Source organism: Bombus fervidus, chromosome 8, assembly GCF_041682495.2.
Source record: "Bombus fervidus isolate BK054 chromosome 8, iyBomFerv1, whole genome shotgun sequence".
NCBI classification, from domain to species: Eukaryota; Metazoa; Arthropoda; class Insecta; order Hymenoptera; family Apidae; genus Bombus; species Bombus fervidus.
Window position 1 is genome coordinate 3885555 of NC_091524.1, and position 19548 is coordinate 3905102.

The following is a 19548-nucleotide window of genomic DNA, read 5'->3' on the forward strand; positions in this document are numbered from 1 at the left end:
TTTATAATTAAATTCTCCGCAACCCTAACTAATTTAGCTATCACTCGGAAAACATTGGAAGAAACATTTAACGAAGTGTCTCTACTAAAAGTAGATCAAAACGATGTATTCCGCAATCGTGGAAACGAGTTTACTTATCGTTTCGGAGCGTTGTATGGTAAAGGAAGAACGTTTCTTTCTAACTGTAGAAGTGTGGTCGGAATGGTATGAAAAGGGAACCGTCCGGAAAATGGAAGTCGACACTGGAGGTGTCCGAGAAAGGCCTTGAAATTGCGAAAGACGATAGGGGAGGCTATGGGTCGGTTCTCTTTGATCCACGAGCGCTGGTTCGCGTCGTTCCGAAAAACCGAAACCTCATTATTATCCCCGCGGGCCAAAAATCCGGTGTACCCTGAATCGAGCTTTCGATTTCACGCTCTTGGCGCCCAACGAATTAATCGTTTTTCAAAAAACGCCCTTTGAATTTTCTTTGCCTCGCGCGGTAGGTAGTTTTCGAGTGACTCTACGAAATTTAGTATCTACATTTTTTTCTAGATCCTTTCATAACATAGACTCAGGTGCAGCGAAAGATTTGCGTAACTAATTGTCCTAATTCTTCCTAAATATTCCATTCCACTGGCAGTCGAGAATTCCAGGGTCCACTTTCTCGGAAGTCTCTAGTTTTACAGACCTAGTATAAGCACAGCTTTTTCGTTCAAGGACAAAACTTCATTGAAAATAATTTCGAATGATTTTATAATGGGATACTGCTTTGAACTATTGACAGGACTGCTAAACACAACGATGTTACATTGAGGTACTATATAGATTTCGGAGAAAAAAATAAATACCTGCCCGTCGTAAATAAAAACACAAGATCTGTATCTCTGGAGAGTTTCTCTTCGTAAATGTTACGTCGTAAAGCAATAGTGAAGTAATAAGTGATATGTATAGATCGTATCGATGTATAGATACCTGGATCTGTTCACGACGACGAGAGTGAAATCGAATGTTTCGGTGCATCGTAAATCGAAGTATAGTGATGGATGGTCAAATGGAACCGAGAAGTTCTAAAATAGCCCCGATAGTATAGTATTGTGCGTGGTACGGTTTATTTGACATTTTTTTATTCATTTTGCCTTTTTTTCGTAAAATTACCGGCTCGTCAAGCATCGCGCGGTAGAACCGTTCGACCTGAATTAGAGAGGGCAAGCGAGGACGAGAAAGAGCGGGGAGAGAAAAAAAAAACGAGCTCCGTTTTCGGCGAGAATAGAGGGCCAGCAAAGTTCGGCCGACCTCTTAAGAACTTTTCCGCGCGAAAAAGTGGGCAGAACAATTGCCAGTGGATACATCTCGAGTTTCCGCAAGTGGGTGAAAAATCCAGCGAAATACTGAAAGAAATGAACAATGAAAGCAAAGGAATCGAAGAAAAAATGCTATCGAACGCGGAAAAAACTCTACTCGATGAACAATCGAGCTGAATTGCTCTTAAAATTATCTAGAAAATAAACGACAAATATGAAACGTAAGGGAAGAATTTTCGTGTACTCGATGTGAAGTGCACGAGTAGAATTAGAAGAAAAAAACATATTGTCACATCTCATGCAGGGGCCTCAAAAACTTTATATTTTTTTTTTTTTTTTTTTTATAACGAATGTACAACGTGAATCATCGAGATTCTCGTGCTCTAAAGGGGGAATTGATTTATAAGTTGGCCAGAAATCCTAGCGAGATTGGCCCAGTTTCTGCCTCCCAACAAATCATCAAAGGAAAATACTGTTTTGGAGCACCTGGCTCCTCGAAACCTCCGACGAATGGTAGTTAAAACCTTCCCGGATAGAAATAAACGTTCGCCCCGCTGCTTGGACGCATATACTATAGAATCAAAACCTCTAATTTTCCGCGTAATGGGAGGTCTTTATTATTCTTGAAGGGTGGCAATTCACGGATCGTCTAAAAAAGTTCCTCTTCGGGGGGTAAAACGATTTTTACAGGGGGTACGTCAGAAGAATCTCGCGTTTCTTGCCTCTCCATTTTACTAAAAAATTGAGAGTAACGGTAACAATCTTCAACCGGAATCGTTGAAATCGTTCGAGTTTCACTATTGACGAATTTCTTTCGTATCCTTTCATCAGAAGAATCGATTAACGAATATTACGTTTAGAAAATGTAGCTCGAAGTCTCGGTGGAAAATTGTTCGCAATCTATATAACACGAGGGTATCAGCTCTTTTCCCCTATAGTTCGTTTTAACGCACGGAATCGGAGGAATGCTAAGTACAATTGCTATGACTAGAGGAAGCTGTGCAATATTATAGTGAAGACAATATGGAAGCAATTAACGTCTGGAGATTGGCTCGTTCTTTGTGATTTTGACGATGTTGTGACTTGTTGCGTGGTGAATACAAAGGCGTCGCGGCGCGCGCGGCTGCAAACAGGTTTTCAGGAAAGCCAGGGGCGAGGGATAATACACCTTTGTCAAAGAATGTGTTCGCGCGTGCAAAGAGAGGTGTTCGTCTGGTCACTACCGATGCTGCTTGAGATGTCAGGAGCCGCAGGTGGCCGAATGGTAGCCTGCAATTCACGTATACACCATATAGACAGGTCGTCGGGTTTGTGAGAGGGTCATAGGGTCAGGAGGCACCGGCTCGCCGCTCGGCTCTACCGGGTGTCTTGAAAAAAGTTGCACTGATAGACCGTACAACGACTAAGGGGAGCAGAAAGAATCTAGAATGAAGATCATCACGAAGACCGTTAACGAATGTCGGATATCTTTTTGAAAGTTACGTTCAAAGAAACAAGTTTCAACATAGAAGGACGCGCACGATAATTTTACGAGCGCAAATTATCGGTCACGAAAGGCATTAAACCCTGCAGGAATGATTTCACCTGTGCAACCGCAGTTTCACACCCAGGTGCACTGAATCAACATGTGACGAGACGATGTTAAGCATCTATCACCGTCCTTGACGAGCAAATGTTGCACCATCACCAACTCACCGCGTTATTTCCATATATACACACGGTTACCCTTTGCCTTTGCAGGTTCGTTTCATTCAACGTGAATGAGAAACGCGATGGGGAACGAAGAGGGCCCGGCACCTGCGATCTCGGGTCATGCAAATACCTGCACGCGATGAATAAAAAAAGGGGGTCCGCGCTCAGGGAGAAAGGGTTTGCCTTATTCAGATTAGGGTGCCTGGCATGGGTATTTGAACACCCTTCCATGTAGTGGCACTCGAGCCACCTCGATTTTCGGCAAGTGCCTTTATCCTCTGGCACGCGTGTCATACATAAATATGACCATCCTCTCTTTTTTACCAACCCTTTATTCGTCCGCAATCAGATACGGCATGGAAATGTCGCCACTTGACAAAGAAGAATCGTTTCACACCTCTATTAATTATACTACCTGTCTTGCTAATCGTATCATTCTCCAGGTATAAGACAGCAGCCGAAACATGGAATAGGAAAAAGAAAGAATATTTGAATTCCTGTTATACCAGTTAGAAGAACGTTCACGCGTCCTTACAAAACCTCGCTTCGTCCCAACTCCCGGAATCAGAGCGCGTAGATATTATTCGCGCCTCTTTCGTGAATTCGCGTAGGTAGGGGCGTCATTAAAATCAATACCGGCTCGCTCTCCACCTCGTCTCCCTCGTGCCACCACCCTCGCCCTCTCGGTATGTCCCGCTTACATCTTCGTCCCTCGGCACTATTCATCCTCGTCGCACCTTCTTTGTATGCGTGTGTATGTACGCGCACGGGGGTTGGTGGGGGTGTGCAAGGCGGGGGTGCAAGGGGATGCTCGGTCGTTCCTAGTCGGAGACGTGGGACTGCTGGCTGGTGGGGTAGCTGGAGGGGAAGAATGGAGAGAAAACGTGAAAAAAAGGAACGTGCACAAGGAAGAGGGTGCGCGGGGGTGAGTCGTGGCAAGGGGAAAGAAGACGCGATAAGAGGAAGGGTGCCGCGTTCGCAAGGTTAGGTAGCCGGTACACGCGATAAGGAGTGGGGGTGGCGTTCCCATGACCAATAAGAACCTCTTTAAAGCGCCCTTTTTGCGCGCGGAACTGCGCATGCCGGATTCAAATCTGGGCGAGCTGCTGGGTATCGAGTGGAGGTGGTGACGGTGGTGGTGGCCGGTGGCTGTATGGAAATATGATAGCACGATAAAAGGAGGAAGAATGGCAGGGATGCTTGTGTATGCGAGGGAAAAACGTAGCGCGAGGGTGGGGATACTGCACGGCTGCTACGACCAATAAAGGCCCACTTTAAAGCGACTCATTTTTTTTGCACTGGCACTGCGCATGCCGCATTTAAATGTTGGGAGTGGTGGGTTCCAATGTGTGTGCATAGAAATATGATAGGTGAGACTCGGACTCGGAGGAATGGCGGACGGGATAGGGGTTCCTGAATATTTGTATACCATCGCGGGGTTGTGATATGGCCAGAAGTGATACAGAAAAAATGGCGTCTGAGATACATCATCGAATGTATTTATAATTTGCGACACTAAATTCATGAAAATTGATCAAGTAAGTGTTTGGATTTTAGTTAGATTCGAAGTATGTAATTCGATATCGAAATTTCGGTTCGATAGATAAACGCTATCGCTGCTATGGATACTGTAACTTGGTTACACTGTTCTTGTATTATTATGTATTATTGATTGTTTTACTACATTTGCTAATGCGTACATATTCAACACACAATAACGCTATTGTTCGAGAGGTCGTTGAACCAAGGGGGTTTAACCTTTAAAAGTATACATACATGTATGTACTTACTCACCTGTTGTTAACCTAAGATTCATCAGACTGCAGACAGTATAAGCCAAACAGTTTGTCCTTCAGGTCATGCCAAAAGCGTTTCAAAATGTAGAATCGAATCTCGAGATCACTTATTTCGTCGAAATTTATCGAAAACTACGAACTTTTCTATAAGAGACGATATAAGCACCGTTTCCCGCCAAATTACTATCGAGATTAACAGAAAACAGGGTGATAGATGTCTTGATAAAGACTTCTCACTGTCACTTTTTTAACTAATTTCTTTCAAGCTTCCTATCGTCTTTATCCTTACTCCACCTAAATACTTTACATCGTACGAAAAACACTCATCGTCAAAGCAGAAACTATGATCTGACAACTATAAAAATAGTAGAAACCAACCTGTTTCCATAATTTTGCACCGCGAGACAGCTGCGCCACTGATTCACTAACGTTGAAAAAACGCCACCTGTGACGCTCATCTGAATTAATTGCGTCCAGTGGTTCGGCGTATATACACGAGCCTTATAAAGAAGCGCCCTCCATTGGGATAATATTTACATAGTCAATGCCTGATGTTTACAAGAATGAACGTGGTAACGACATTGGTGTCAGTTGTTTATATTGTATTTATTCGAAAGCTCTAATCGTTATCGCGATATCGAGTCAGAGGGGGCAGCGAGTGCCGCGATTGGTCGCTTTTCTCGCATATGCAAATGTACTCACCTTCTCTCCCTCTATCCCTGGTTTGGTTGCAGCAGTAGTAGCCGGTACACGCGAGGTAAAAAGGCGCGCTCGCGCTCGCGACCAGAGAACTCGCCTTTCCTTGCCGGGCGGAGTCGCGCGTGATCCGCGTTCCTTTGCGATTGGAGCTTCATTCCCCACCGACGCTGCTTGTTTCCCCACCAGTATGAACGTCCAGGCGTTCGTCCGCTGCTTTTCGTTCTAGTCGAACCTCTTCGTTGTGCTTTCAGCGTTTCATGCCGAGGATAGAACCGTTCCGTCTCTTTTCTTCCTCAAACAACTCCCCCACTTTGCGTTCGACAGTCCGCGTACGCGTCCGCGTTCCCCGTGGCCGGTAGGCGGCCGACCGGGCGTACGTGGGCCCTCTAGTGTAGCTGCACACATGCACGCGACAGCATCTGACCGCCGTACCAGCCGCCGCAGCCGTAGCTGCCACCGCCGTAGCTCGTCGCGGATGCTCGTGTTCCTGCGATAACGATACTTTGCTCTTTCCACCGATCTCGCACCGCGAACACCTCGAGAAACGACCGAGGGGAAAGCTGAGTCGCGCGGTGTGTGTGAAACTTATGACGAAACGGTACCGCACGTGTGGAACGCGGAACCACGGGAGATATTCGCCAGCTTCAAATGTGAGACAGTGATATCGTGACGGTTTGCAATGGAATCGAAAGGATTTTGAGAGATTATGATCGAACATGCTCGCGTACGTTCTGCTGGAGAGCATCGAAACTGTTCGCGAGTTCACTGATGGGTGACGCTGTGTCTGACACGTTGATGACAGGTCAGAGGGACAGTAGGATTTTTGAATATTCGCGGGCTGCAAGGTGCACGATTCTACGCGGTGAAAAACGCGCGGACCAATCGTCTGTAGAACAGCTGACAGTTGGCGCTGGTGGCAATTAGGGAAATCAACGCGAGGTGTTTGGTAGTCGGATTCGATGACAGGTGAATTGCACGGGAAGCGGAGGCAGGAACTATGCGATAATAACGACCATACGTGTTTGTCACGCTGTTCCGTTTAATAACTATATCTATCGCGAAGTGTTCGTGTAATGGACGCGACTGATAAATTCATGTAACGAGTTACTGCAGAGCCGGTGACCGTGCGAGACAACATTCGGAACGTGTCGGAGGAACATATCTGTGCTTATCAGTGTAGTGTTTCTTCAGGAATATACTGTGATATCGAAGGATATTAAACATCCACAGGATATTTTGTATTTGTAAAGACGTTTCTCCTTTGTGACATTAATAATATAAATGTCGAAGAAGCAAAGATACATCGTATGAACCTACTCTGTCTGGAGTGAAACTATTGGTGTTGCAAGTGTAACGCGATACTAGTGATAAACAAGATCGACGCATCTGATCAACAATAAAATAGGACGTCTAATAGTACAAGAGGGAGAAGAATAGCGAAACTTGTCCGACAAAGAGAGCCAGCAGGTGACCACGTTGGATCTCGCGGCGTTGGCTGCTTACGGGGGCGTTTCGGGACCCAGGGTCGCGGTGGCGGGCACCGGGGTCCTCGCGCTACCCGGCCTGATACCCGATAAGGGTTTATCATCGCCCGGAGGACAGTCGAAAACAAAGTCCGCAGGGCTGGCGGGTCTCGACAGCGAGGCGGTGCGCCGGTGGGTCGCCGAGGCCGCGCGGACCGTCCGGCAAATTCCGCCTCCGGTTGTCGTACCATCTAGTTCGCAACAACAACAGCAGCAGCAACAACAGCAACATCAACAACAGCAGTCGGTTCAACATCAACAGCACAGACAGCAACATCATCATTCCATCCATCGACAGCGTCAAGAGCCGAGCCCGCCCTCGGTGGCCGCTTCCTCTTTCGTTTTGCCGTCGTCGATGACGCAGACCCCCAGCATGCATCTGCTGGAGAACAATAACCTGGTTGAGGTTGCGATGGTTCAACAGCAACAACAGTCTCAACAGCAGATGCAGATGCAGCCACAGAAGCAAAAGCAGACCAGCCCGACGAACAACAACACCATCGAGGCTTGGAGATCCATTCAAGGTGGTCACCAGTGGTGGAGTCCGCCAAGTACCGTTCATCAAGAGCAACAGCAGCAACAGCAAGTGTCGCCTCTCGGTCAGCAAGTCCCTCAGTCGCAGAGTCTTGTTGCTGGCACGATATGCGGTCAAGTACAAAGACAGTCACAGATTCAATCGGAAATCGATCAGCCTTTGGACTTTTCGGTGGGTTCCCTTCAACAACAGAGGCTACATTCTCGCGTAAGGACTATACACGAGAGACTGCAGAGTAGGATGCACGACAATAATAACGGTACAGCCGGTAGCGGACAGAAGATCGTCAGAGGGACTGGCAGCAGGAGAAGTTTCAGTCCCAGTGATGGTAGCAGCAGCAGCAGCGAGGACGAAGGGGTCTCCACCGGCGGGAGTCCTTCTGGCCCACTTCGAGGCACCGAAAACGGTGAGTCTTCGAGACATGCAAATTCTCTCTACTTATCGCGTTGCATGGCGCGTTTTTGCCGAAACAGCGCGATGGAATTACGGTGACGAGCGCGTTTAACGATAAATCAGGGTGACGCAACGGATTATAATATCGCGAGTGATTCGAGATGAGGCAATAAGTCGCGCTTGTAATTCGGCATTTCCGATTTTACATCCGCTTGCGCAATCAGTTACTCATTTGAATCTTAGAATTTTGTTCTTGTCGGTTACTGGATTATGATATTAATTTTATTGCTTCCTTAAATGATCTCATTGTTTGGCAAGATAGATAATAGGTAAAGTGTCCTCAGTCGTGATAGTCAATCATAAAGTTATAAATAGCGAGCCCAGTCTTTTTGTATAAGGGAAATTCCAATTTTGAATTCTTAATTGGTTCTGTAGAATCCTGGAGTATCGTGAACGTTACATATAAATAATGTTATAAATTCGATGTGAAATAAAACATGACGCTAAGTGTTGCGGTAATCTTCAATTAGATCGGGTCTTAAAATTATAACTTGTGAGATTAGATTTGAATTTTTTATCGAGGTATCTCAGCAAAGAGTTAACTTATTTCCGTTTCCATAGCAGTTAAGAGTTGACACTAAAACAACCAAGAACGACATATCTTGGACTTCTTACTTTATATAATTATAAACATATTGTTTTTTTTCCGTATATAGAAACATAATTTTCCACATTTGTCTATTTTTATCAAATCATTTTGAGTACGATCATAATTATACGCAGTATATTAGTGGTAAAATATATATTAAAGATTGGTAGTATTGTAACGTTAAAGATCTTCGAATACACTGTTTACCGTGGTTCGTATCAAACTACTCGTATCAATAGGACGATTAAGCGGTTCCTTCTGTCTCTGTCGATTTCCCAAAGAGTTGGTAACGAAACCGGAGATTTCCGAGACAAACGAACGTATGCGTCATGCCAGCCGCTATTTGTCCGTGAACGAAACATGAAACGATCCCGTGCATTTTGGGGGAAAACGTGGCGAGCGTTCGATCCGTCAGCTGTCAATGGAGCCTCCCTGCTTGCATTCGACGCTGCCACCCCCGCACAACCTTGGCACGGGCCATTGTTACCTTCAGCTCGTCGAATGATCGATGCATTGTACGTTCGTTCCATTGTAGGAATAAGCGGCGCGAGATCGCGAGAATCGGAGTTTACCTGAAACCGGGTTTCGTTGCGTTTCGTTGCGTTTTCATACGCAAAAACATGGAAGGTTCGCCAATTGCGGCGGCACGGTTTTACGATGGGAAGGTGAATTCCCTTTTACAAGATGTTCCTTTCGTTGCGCGCCCGTCGTTGCCGCGTGCATGCAATCTGCCAACGATTTCCCTTCGCCATAAGGGAATTCTCCATGAATAAATTCGTGTAACGTTCCGTTCGAAGCAACGTATACATGTATATAATTGAAATTCGCGCTTCTTGCGTGTTCTTGTAATTTTTAGCGTTACGTCATACGAGTAAGGAGTGTATTTTCCATCAGAAAGTACGTGGTGTATTCTTATCGTTAACTGGAACGATAGTCATCGTTATTTAAAGGAAATAGTGGTCATTCGTTTATTGAGCGCCGCTTCTTAATAATCGTGTTTATCTAAAACATCGGTTTTCACCGTATCTGCGTCTCAACTGATTAAATTGTGTCAATAATTTGCGTCTTATTAAGCCTTATGATTCATAACAGTAAAGTGTATGTCGATTGACTACTCGAGCAAATGCCAGTAACGTTCTGGTTTTTATTTAGTCAAACTTGCGTGGTGACATCATATGAGACACGAACATATTTTCGACGGAAACATTAAGCTATTCGATGTATCGTTGAATATGTTTCGCTCGAGTTTATGGTACGTATCGACCAGTCTTAATACAGTTTTAATTCAGTCTCAATGACACGTGTTTGAAGTAGTGGACACGTGAACAGCGACGACCCAATCGACAGATAAAACCAGCATAGAAAAACTTCTTACCTCGATTTCGACGCATTCGCTGATAAAGAATAGATCGATGATAGAATATGAGAGTGGGACAGGGGAAAGATAGGAAAAATTCTCGTGTATCGTCCGCTCGATTTACCACCGATAAATTCACTGATTATTCTATAAAAACTAAATATTATTGTACTTATACTTGGCTGTATGTCGAGTTATCTTTCGTGTTTATTATCGCGGCGTAATGTGTCGGCGTCGCGAGCCTCGCGATGCCACGAAAACAAGAATGATCATAATTAAAATGATACAAGTCGAGGCGAGCATTATCTGATTTTAAACAGCCGGATCTTTATTAGTTTCAATAAAATGCAATGTAAACAGCGCTATGGAATAGTCTGATAAGAGTCGAGCGTTTGTAACACATTACAAACTAGGAAATAGGAGGAAGAAGAAGAAAACAGAAAAAAATAGAAATGATCATGTTCTTAGTAGCAAAGCTCGTGCAAAAGTTACATACATGAAATTCAGCTACTAATAGTATTTATTTTTATTGAAACTTATGATAAAAACGATACCACTGTTGAATAGAGCGTTTCGATTTCAACGTCGAGCACCTAATACATACCCCTGTTAATCGCGACTTCGAGGAAAATGAGTAAAAAAAAAAAAAAAAAAAAGAAAGAAAAAGAAATAAGAAAGAAAAAACGAAGAGTTATCTTTGATTTCGTATTATCGATAACGGCGCGAGCATATTATGTTTAATCCGCGAGCAATTATCGTGGCTGGTGCGTTCGTTTGTGCTCGACCGTGTTTCGGTATCTCGGCTGTTCAACGCAGCGACCGGTATATGTATGCGTGTCTACATAATTGCACTAATATTCAAAAATGCAACGGCAAACAGACGGCGTAGTTGATGCCGGTGAGAAAAAGTTGGCCGATATCGTATCTGTCGATAAGGTCTTAGCTCTAAGGCTTGTTTGAATAAATATTCCACGTAAGCGCGTGATCGTGCGGTTATTTTCGATGAGCAACACGATACGACGAAAAATTCATTTTTGAAGTGAAATCGTAGAGTGCTCCAGATAATACCCCCTCCCCCTTATATAACGTTAATAACCCTGAGTTCGTTTTATTGGAGTTTCGAGCAACGATCGACCGTCTCGCGGTTATTATTCATCCGTCACGTTCTTCGAAAGCGACATTCCTGCCCTATAATCGAACATTACATCTCACGTCTTTTCCTTGTTTCGTATGTCCTCGATTTTCACGAGGAGCAAGAACGTGCAAACCAGCTGGTTGGTTGCGTTACGATGTATCACACCGAAAAGCGTAATTACTCGGTATATCGTGCCTCCTTCTTTTCGTCGTGTTAATTTATGTTCGATAGGGGAGAATATAATTAATCCTGGCAAGGAACACGCGCAGGACCGAGTACCTTATATCGAAGATAGTCGATTGCGGTTCGCCAGGGTCCAGGGACCTGTTCTCCTCCCGAGGGCCTTGTGTATTACGGTGTAACGTGATACGTGTTTGATTCTATGTTATTTACGAGCAGGTGTGCCGCGCAACAATGTTTATCACATAATTAGATTCTATGCTCGAGCAATCTCTATCGCGCGGCAGTAAGCCATGAGGCTTGAACCTGAAAATGACGTTTCACGCTGGATGGCCCTGCGCAACCTTGATAACAATAATTTTCCTCGATACGCTCTCCATATTGATTTCATCCCTCCAATGTCCCGTACGTGCTTGTATTCCTCTTTTGTTCTTGCGTAGACCTCCTCGTTTTCCTTCGTTCCATCGATGCTCCTTCCTTTCTCTCTCGATATCCAGTCGTTGTTCGTCGTTCCAAGCGACATATTCTGATGCTCGATCCTTCTTTCCTTTAACAAGCCATTCGAACACGCTTCGTTTTTCTCGAATGATGGCCAAACCATCATCGACAAATGTTCCTTTCTTTTTCTTCTTTCTCATGTTTTCTTTTCCCTCCTTTCTTTTCTCGTTTCTCGTTTAATACGCGCTGTAAAACTCAAAATGAGATAATGATCGTCGATCGATCGGCAATCTTGCGATTTCTGCTAATTATATACCGCACCGGTTCGGCCACGTGTAATTAATTATGATAATATTCGATGGTAAGTAAATCACATCGGACGCTCGAAGTTATTATATGCCCTTTAACAGTTTAATTACCGACCACCGGATGTTTATCGTCGATGAATCGTTGCTAATCTGTACCTTAATAAATTCGCGATCGATGCTTCCGTCTCTATATCCACTGCTAACGAAAACCATACGACGATCCTTAAACTGTTTTTTCTTTCTTTTTCATCGCCCGATATCCGACTCGCGGATACGCTCGAATTAAATTCCCCTTTCGACATACGTTCTTTTCGACGGAGTAATTATTAGAAAGGGGGCTGTGGCGCGTCGTAGAAGTCTGTTCCTTCGTTAGTGGAATCTCTCGGCAAGAAAACGAGTTGTTCCAGCTCTCCCGAGTGCCGTCGGATCACTCGCGTGCGGAAAATTAGACGGCTCCTTTCCGACTCGTGAGAGTACTCACGGTTCTTCCTTCTTTTTCTTCGCTTTCGTCCATGATCTTCATTGATCTTCGAGTTTCGTGTAGCCCGACGACAGTTCCTCGAAGTCGTTTCTCTCCAACTAACTTTGAGGCTTTCTTTCGTTCATCGTTTTCTTAACATTTTCATTGCTGCGTGCCACGAATGTCACTCGATTCCGTGACTTTGTCTCTTCTTTACAATACCTCCAACTTGTTTATCAAGATCCTAGCAATGATAATACATTGATTGAAGTTGATACATTGATTATTGGGTGATCAAAGAGCTCAGGAAAATTAGATTTCTCTGGCAGATGCTTCAACTGAGAAATCATCATGAATTACGGAATTAAATTTCAAAAACATACATAGATCTTATTTCTTATCTAAGCATAAATTGAAATGTGAATAAATTCTTCACGTATCCTTATAGTGGTCTTTCGACTTCAGGGTTACACATGAACTAACCTGACAGTCCGCCACGGACTCGTTTTCTCATTTGCTTCGAGCAATCTGCTCCAAATACCTCACATAGGTACACGTATACTTGTAGACATTATCGAAAGTATAGATTTCCGATTAGTCTAGCGGATGTGTACATAGTTGCTTGATCGCAAACATCGTGGAAAGACTGCGATCTCCCTTCGAGGACACGAAGATTATCCCGATCGGTGTACGTAAACAGCTATGCAATCGAGGACTGGATCTACGTTCTTAGCATCCCTCAGGTTCGATAACGCGACAAGAGTAGCAAATGATCTGGGTGTCCGATCGAGGCTCGCAGCGGACGAAATCCTAGCGACAGATCGCGGACGCATGCCACAAATATCTTATGCGTTCCGTGCAAAAGGAAATGGCGTTTGTTGACATTGCATGGCGATCGATTAATCCTGACTGAATAATATATTTATTTTTGCGATTTGCGTCGCTATCGAGCCGAGTGAAACGGCCTTTTATCGATCGGCAATCTCGCGCGCGTCACTTGAGAAATGAAGGCTTGGCTCTCGGGGCCAACGAGATAAAAAGACGGCGTGGTGTTCTCAGGACGGAGGAGAAAGAGAGGCGACCGGAAACGCGCGCCCCAGCTCGGCTAACACGCATTTCACGTTCGTGTAAATTTCGTAGGCCAACGCAAACTCGAATGAATAATGTGTTCTGGCCCGTTTGGGCATTTCCGGGATGGTGCTAGTTGGATTATCGTCGTTCTGAAAAATCATGGTAATTCTGTAACCAACATGGTTTTCCGAGGTAAGGATTCGATGTACGATTGGATAAGTGAATTCCTCGTATTAATTGAATGGAGATTACGAAGTTAAATAGGCTTTTGCCTTTTCGCGGAATAATCAACAGCTTTTTCCTTTTCGCGGAATAACCAACAGCTTTTACCTCTTCTTCTTTTTTCTTCCTTACGATCTCTCTCTCTCTCTCTCTCTCTCTCTCTCTCTTTCCTCCATACTTGCTCCTTTTCTTGGTAAGAATCGAATCAAGATAATCTGTTGAGATAGCAACGATGCATCGCGCGGATCTTGGCAGCGCGCGCCACGGTTTTAGTCAGCTTTGTTGTTATAATAAAGATACCCTTAATTCATTTCGTTTAAAACATTCGTTCACAAGATTCGACTAATTAATATAACAGGGAATTAACGTCGTTACTCGTTCGCTTCCCCGCTAATTATCGCCTGTTTAAGATCGACTTCGAAACGTCAGAATGCCACTAATGAGACTTTAATGAAAATCCTTGGTTTCGGCTGAGCCGGAAGCAGCGCTTCGTCGTTTTTGTCTTACATCACACTGACGGTAGGAGAACAGCGGGTGTGAGCGGAGGCCGGAATTCATAATAACGCCGTCGCGGTCCCATTTGCATTGTCCAGCGGCTTTCCGATTATAGCCTACTCGGCTTTCGTATTAAGGACGGCCGGAACCTGCTCGAAACGCTTCGGGCTAGTTCGGGCTAAATCCCACCTATTATGTCGGCACTCGTATGTTGGTTTCTCTCGACAAACTCGTGGGCACGTGACTCGTAGGTGGTGGACGATAGGTTTTATGAAAATCACCGGCGAACAGCAAGGGACAGATTTGCATGAAGAGATTGAAATTTGTCGTGGGATGCGTGTCACTGCCCGCAAGAAAACAATGCAGAATTGACGCCGCAGACTGCTAGACGCTTCCGCCGGGGAAGAATTCTCTTTGGCGTAACTACCAAAGACATCGAAGTAACTGATTTATGGTACAAAGAATAGAAATGTTTCTTCTTCCCTAGGGGTCAATTATTTTGATTATCTTGATAGGGATTGACTTGCAATAATACGTTACCAATGATGTTATCGTAAGATTTAAATATTCAAAAAATTTGCATGCTTTGAATGTTACAACAAGATAAATTGCTAAATGATCTATAGAGATCTCTCGAAGTAATGTAAAACAACAACTACAACGCCACGAATAAGACATACAAAGTTCATTCGACAGGGAACATGTTGATTATTGAAGATTCTATCCTGTAGACTACGTCCTACGTGGAAATTGTTTTGACTGAATCGACCAATTTGCGATCGTCATAAGTAACTCGTACGGAATACAAAAGGTGCAGCCTATATAAGGAGAGGCTGAAAGAGAGCCGTGGATTCCAAGCAGCACGGAAATCTCACCTGTTACGTTGTCGAGACACGCTCGATCCGTACGAAAAGGCCTAGGATACGTGACCCGAAGCGGTGGGTGGACGGGTGGAGGCCGGTTCACGGGAATGGGGAATGAGAATGGGAATGCGGGGATTCCCGGTAGGTAGGCACAGACAGCGAGGAAGGTACCAAGGTGGCTATATAGTTGGTGGCAGGTAAAGCCGCCGGATAAATCTTACCTTGGATAGGTCAGGTTGGGCCAGGAGGATTCCAATAAGGAATGGAGGACCGTGCAGGGGTCACGTGGCAGTTCTCTTTTCTCTTTCTTCTGCCCTACCTCCTTTTCTTTTCTCCTTCTTTATCTTCTTGTGTACTTCTTTCATCCGGGGAGTCTCGCACGACCAGGTATACCTACCTTGCAACCCTTCTGCTCTAACTCATGGGGACACCTTTCCGCGTACTACCTACGCGTGTGCCGTACGTGTGTACACGTACGCGAACCTACAACACACGGCCATCGACAAATCACCGCGACACGCGACCGACTTTCCTGCGCCTTTCTTTAAACATTCAACCGAAGGGTTTCTGGCCACGTGCCTACTCGGGTTTTCACGCCTCTTCCGTGATACGCGAGACAACCGGTTCATCTTTTGGTCCCCCTTACATTTTACTTGCTCGAGCAACTTGCTAATACGAAATCAAATCACTAGCAATTTCACGTTACACGTAGCAGAGTATATAGCGTAATATATAATCAAATGTAACTACGTGTAGTTTCGATGTTTCTAACCAATGTTTAGACATTAAATCCTCTTAGATACATTACACCGCGAGACATCAGTCCCGCGTCAAGTTATTCGTCGGTGTCGATCGTAATCTCCGAGAGACTCGTGTGTTTTTCCTCCGTGAAAAGTTCTGACCAGCTCTCGCACGTCCATAACTCTTCGTTACTCGTGGCACCGGTCGAGACATGCAAATTATGAGCGCGAGCGGCACGGCTCCCTTATCCCCCGGCGCAGCCACGATACCATCTCTCTCGCGTCGATGACGAATGCGTCGAAGCTGGACGAGTGATTCGCGCGGCAAAGAGCTACACGGACGTCCTTGCAGTTCGCGGTGCACATCGGAAAAGGAAATGTACTTCTCGTAATGAAACCTATAATGCCACGTACGGCGAGATAATACGGCGAGCAAGTCGTAGAACTACGAGCATAGACCTTGCTTCACCCACGCTCTTTATTCCACTCGTTCGTTTTCCTTTTTTGTCCGATTTTTTATATCACGGTTTGGCCATCGTCGAGATATCGTACGAGATCCGAGATGTTTCATGTAGCACGCGATTCGAGTCTAGTTTTCACGGGTTGCCGGTCTATCTGGTTGTGCACGTGAGAGCGTAGCTTCGATAGCCGGTACGACTACGCGTCATGCATATTCATCTCTATCTCGTCGATCTGGTTGATAATCGGCCAGGATATTTTTAGAGAAAATTTTCCAGTATTTTAATGCTAATTTTTCATCCCGCGGTTCGTTTCCTCTCGTCGTTCCATATTCATCGCCGGAATTACCAAGCTCGCGATAAACCGTGTGTTTGTAAACCGAAAATAAAATGTTCACCGTTCCCCGCTACACGAAGCTCATTATTTTTCATTCCATGCTTGCTGTTGAGTTTTATTGTAGCTCATCGGTCACAAGGATCTGTAGATACCTTCTCTATCTTCCCACGCGTTTTTCGTTGTTTTCATTTTTCTCTATCCTCGGTGTTTGCGCCGAAGCCCCCGAGCAAATGGAAATCGCTAATACCAGCGAACTATACCGCGTGCCGCGTTCAGTATGCGAGGCGTGCGCTCGCGGCGCATCGCGCCTCAAGGACCGGGAACGTTTGCGCCTAGCCAGCCGGATAAATGATGGAAATCACCATATTCATCGTATTTGTCGGCACGGTGCGCGCAGCTGAGCCGCTCGCCGTATTTGGCGCTCGCGTATGCTAATTCCGCGGATTGGCAGGCTAGGCTGCGTATGCACGCGTCCGGTTGAAAGGACAAGCGTAATCCTGCGCTCCTGTTCGACCGTGTCGCCGTGAATTATTCCCTAGGACGAGGCGAACCTTGTCGTCGCCAAGGTGTTCCGCTGAGATCTTACATTGAATTTCTATTGGAACTCGTTAGCTTAACGTTTGTATGTGCTTTTTACATCCAACGTAATGTGAAAGATTATTTTCGAGGTCTTCTGAAAAGAAGAAAAATTTGCAATCGTTTCTAACACTTCGGTTTTTATGGTTCGAGAGAAGTTGGTTGTATTGAAGGCTTTGATGTTGGAGCTGTTCAATTTAACTAATAATCAGCGTATGGAAAATAGAAAAGTTTATGAAAGATTACTTTCTTAATCTTTCTTAAAGTTCTTATTTTCAAGCTTTGAAAGAAGTTGTTGGTTCTCGTCAAATTAGCTTATAATTAACCTATGAAAGATGGATAGGGAGACGGATCAAAGGTTGAAGATTATTTTCAAGATTTTCTTATGCAACGAAGGGGAAGGAATCTTGAATCGTTTTCAAGCTTTGCGAGAAGTCACACAGTTGGTTCCACTGAAAATCTCATACGAATTCATCAATTTATCTTATACTTATGTCTAGGAAGCACAAAGAAAATTGTTAAGATTTCAATATTTAAGTTTTAGGAAAAGTTAGAGAATTGATTATATCGAAATGGTTGACGAGTCGATCGATTTAGTTCGAGACTTTAGCAGTCAGCCTATGGAAAGTAGAAAGGGACAGAAATCAGAATAATGTACGGTATCCGTTATTCAATAGACCAATTATAATGGGTGCCTGTTGTCGTATAGCTATCTATCGTTGCGCAAAGACAAATGTATTTTTGATTAGTCCGTGGCGTCCGTTCTTCCCGGCTGTACGATGAAATTACACGTAGAACTTGAAGGCAATTTAAATAACACAGACAATCTACCGACGAAACCATAATTCCACGTCAGACTTCAGCTTCGAAACTCGCTACCTGTTAATCGATCTTATAACAGTGCAAAGACATTATAGGAGTTTCTCACGATTACACCGATGACTCGGATTTTCCTTCGCGTTACATCTCGTTAGTGGTATTCGAGGATCGATAAACGGATGAATCAGAGTTACGGCTTTGTGCGGGTCGCGTGATCGATTCGAACGCAGATAGGATCCTGTGGGAAGCGAAGCCGATTCCGGATCATCAGAGTGGAATGGAAGGACGCCCGTATCGAGCATAAAGACACAGGAAACAGGAATCGATGGATTCCGCGTCAGTTGTGAAACGTAGCCGATTATCATCCGGTGGAATTCGTTTGTAATCCTTATGAAGAACGAAGGCCGTGCGCGCCAGCCGATTCTTGGAAATTTCCCTGGCGTTTATTAATTTCGCGCTGTTACGTAAATCAAAAACGAGCTGACACTCGCGGAAATAACGCACGCCTCTGCGATACGCGTTTCGGTTCTCTTCTTCCTCGACTTATCGCTCTCTTTCCAATGAAAAGCTCCGGAAACAAGAGTATCGATTGTTCAACGAAAGAAAGAAAATTCGCCGTACGGCAGAATATTCGAGAAGAGAAAGAAAATTCCTGATAGAGCGTGATCTATCGGAGTACATGTATTGTAACGCGCGAGCCGAAGACAATTGCCAACTATCGATTACGTTGCGTGGTAGATGGTCACATATTCTATCGATAATTACGCGACCACTCAAGTGATAGATCGTTGTCCGCGCTTATTTATCCCGTTCGTGCGTCAATGATATATCGACGATCATCGACCGACAACGCGTTTACCATGCGATTTAATTAAAATCTTTTACAACGGTAGCTGGTCGGTCGCGAGATAGCGGTGCGCTTTTTGCTCGCTGAGAGATGGATATGTTCGCGGAAAAATGGCCGGTTTTTTACCGTGATAATCGTTCGGACGAGGACTCGGGGAGAAATCGACGATGTTAGAAGAATTTTACTTTTAAAAAGCAACAGCAATCTGCGCGACGAACCCGGACGAGTTACTGACTTTCATCGGCCGGTTTGTCGGCCTGGCGATTGCGGGTCGCCGCATCCTGCTGCGGATTCTCCAGTTGCTCGAGTCGTTCACCAGTTTCACGTGATACGCGCGCCATATGTCCCTATGCAAATTTCTATCTTGTGCCCGGTAACGATGCCCGGATAACGACGAATCGTTCGCATCGACATCTGGCAGACTGCGATGGATCCAGTCTTCGTTGATTCTCTGATCGTATAAGCACAGGACGAATAGAAATCGAAACAAAGAAATCGATTAATCGTCGATTTGTTTGCAATGAAGTTGGCAGACCGAAGATGATCTATTTCGGGCAAAAATGATCATTCTACGCGTGTGTAATACCTGCACGAGGCGAAACAGGTAAAAATGCGTGTGTCTCGCGCGTTTGTTCGTGGTCCTGCGATAATATCTGGGCTCGAAACGGGCTT

At 44.8% G+C, this 19548-nt stretch overlaps 2 protein-coding genes across 4 annotated transcripts in view; one reads left to right on the forward strand and one right to left on the reverse strand.

Moving 5' to 3' along the window:
* Positions 1-7273, reverse strand: part of LOC139989675 (uncharacterized) — a 102871-nt gene extending 95598 nt beyond the window's left edge. Inside the window, 5 exon segments of the mRNA XM_072008170.1 lie at positions 4770-5512; positions 5515-5986; positions 5988-6098; positions 6101-6204; positions 7150-7273. Coding sequence (XP_071864271.1) covers positions 5391-5512; positions 5515-5986; positions 5988-6098; positions 6101-6204; positions 7150-7273 — 933 coding nt within the window. The 3' untranslated portion in view covers positions 4770-5390.
* LOC139989827 (uncharacterized) overlaps positions 5656-19548 on the forward strand; it is a 126069-nt gene continuing 112176 nt past the window's right edge. For all 3 annotated transcript variants that reach the window (XM_072008472.1, XM_072008474.1, XM_072008473.1), the window contains exon 1: positions 5656-7934. In XM_072008472.1, the coding sequence (XP_071864573.1) occupies positions 7349-7934 (586 nt within the window). In that variant the 5' untranslated portion in view covers positions 5656-7348. The remainder of the gene's footprint in view (positions 7935-19548) is intronic.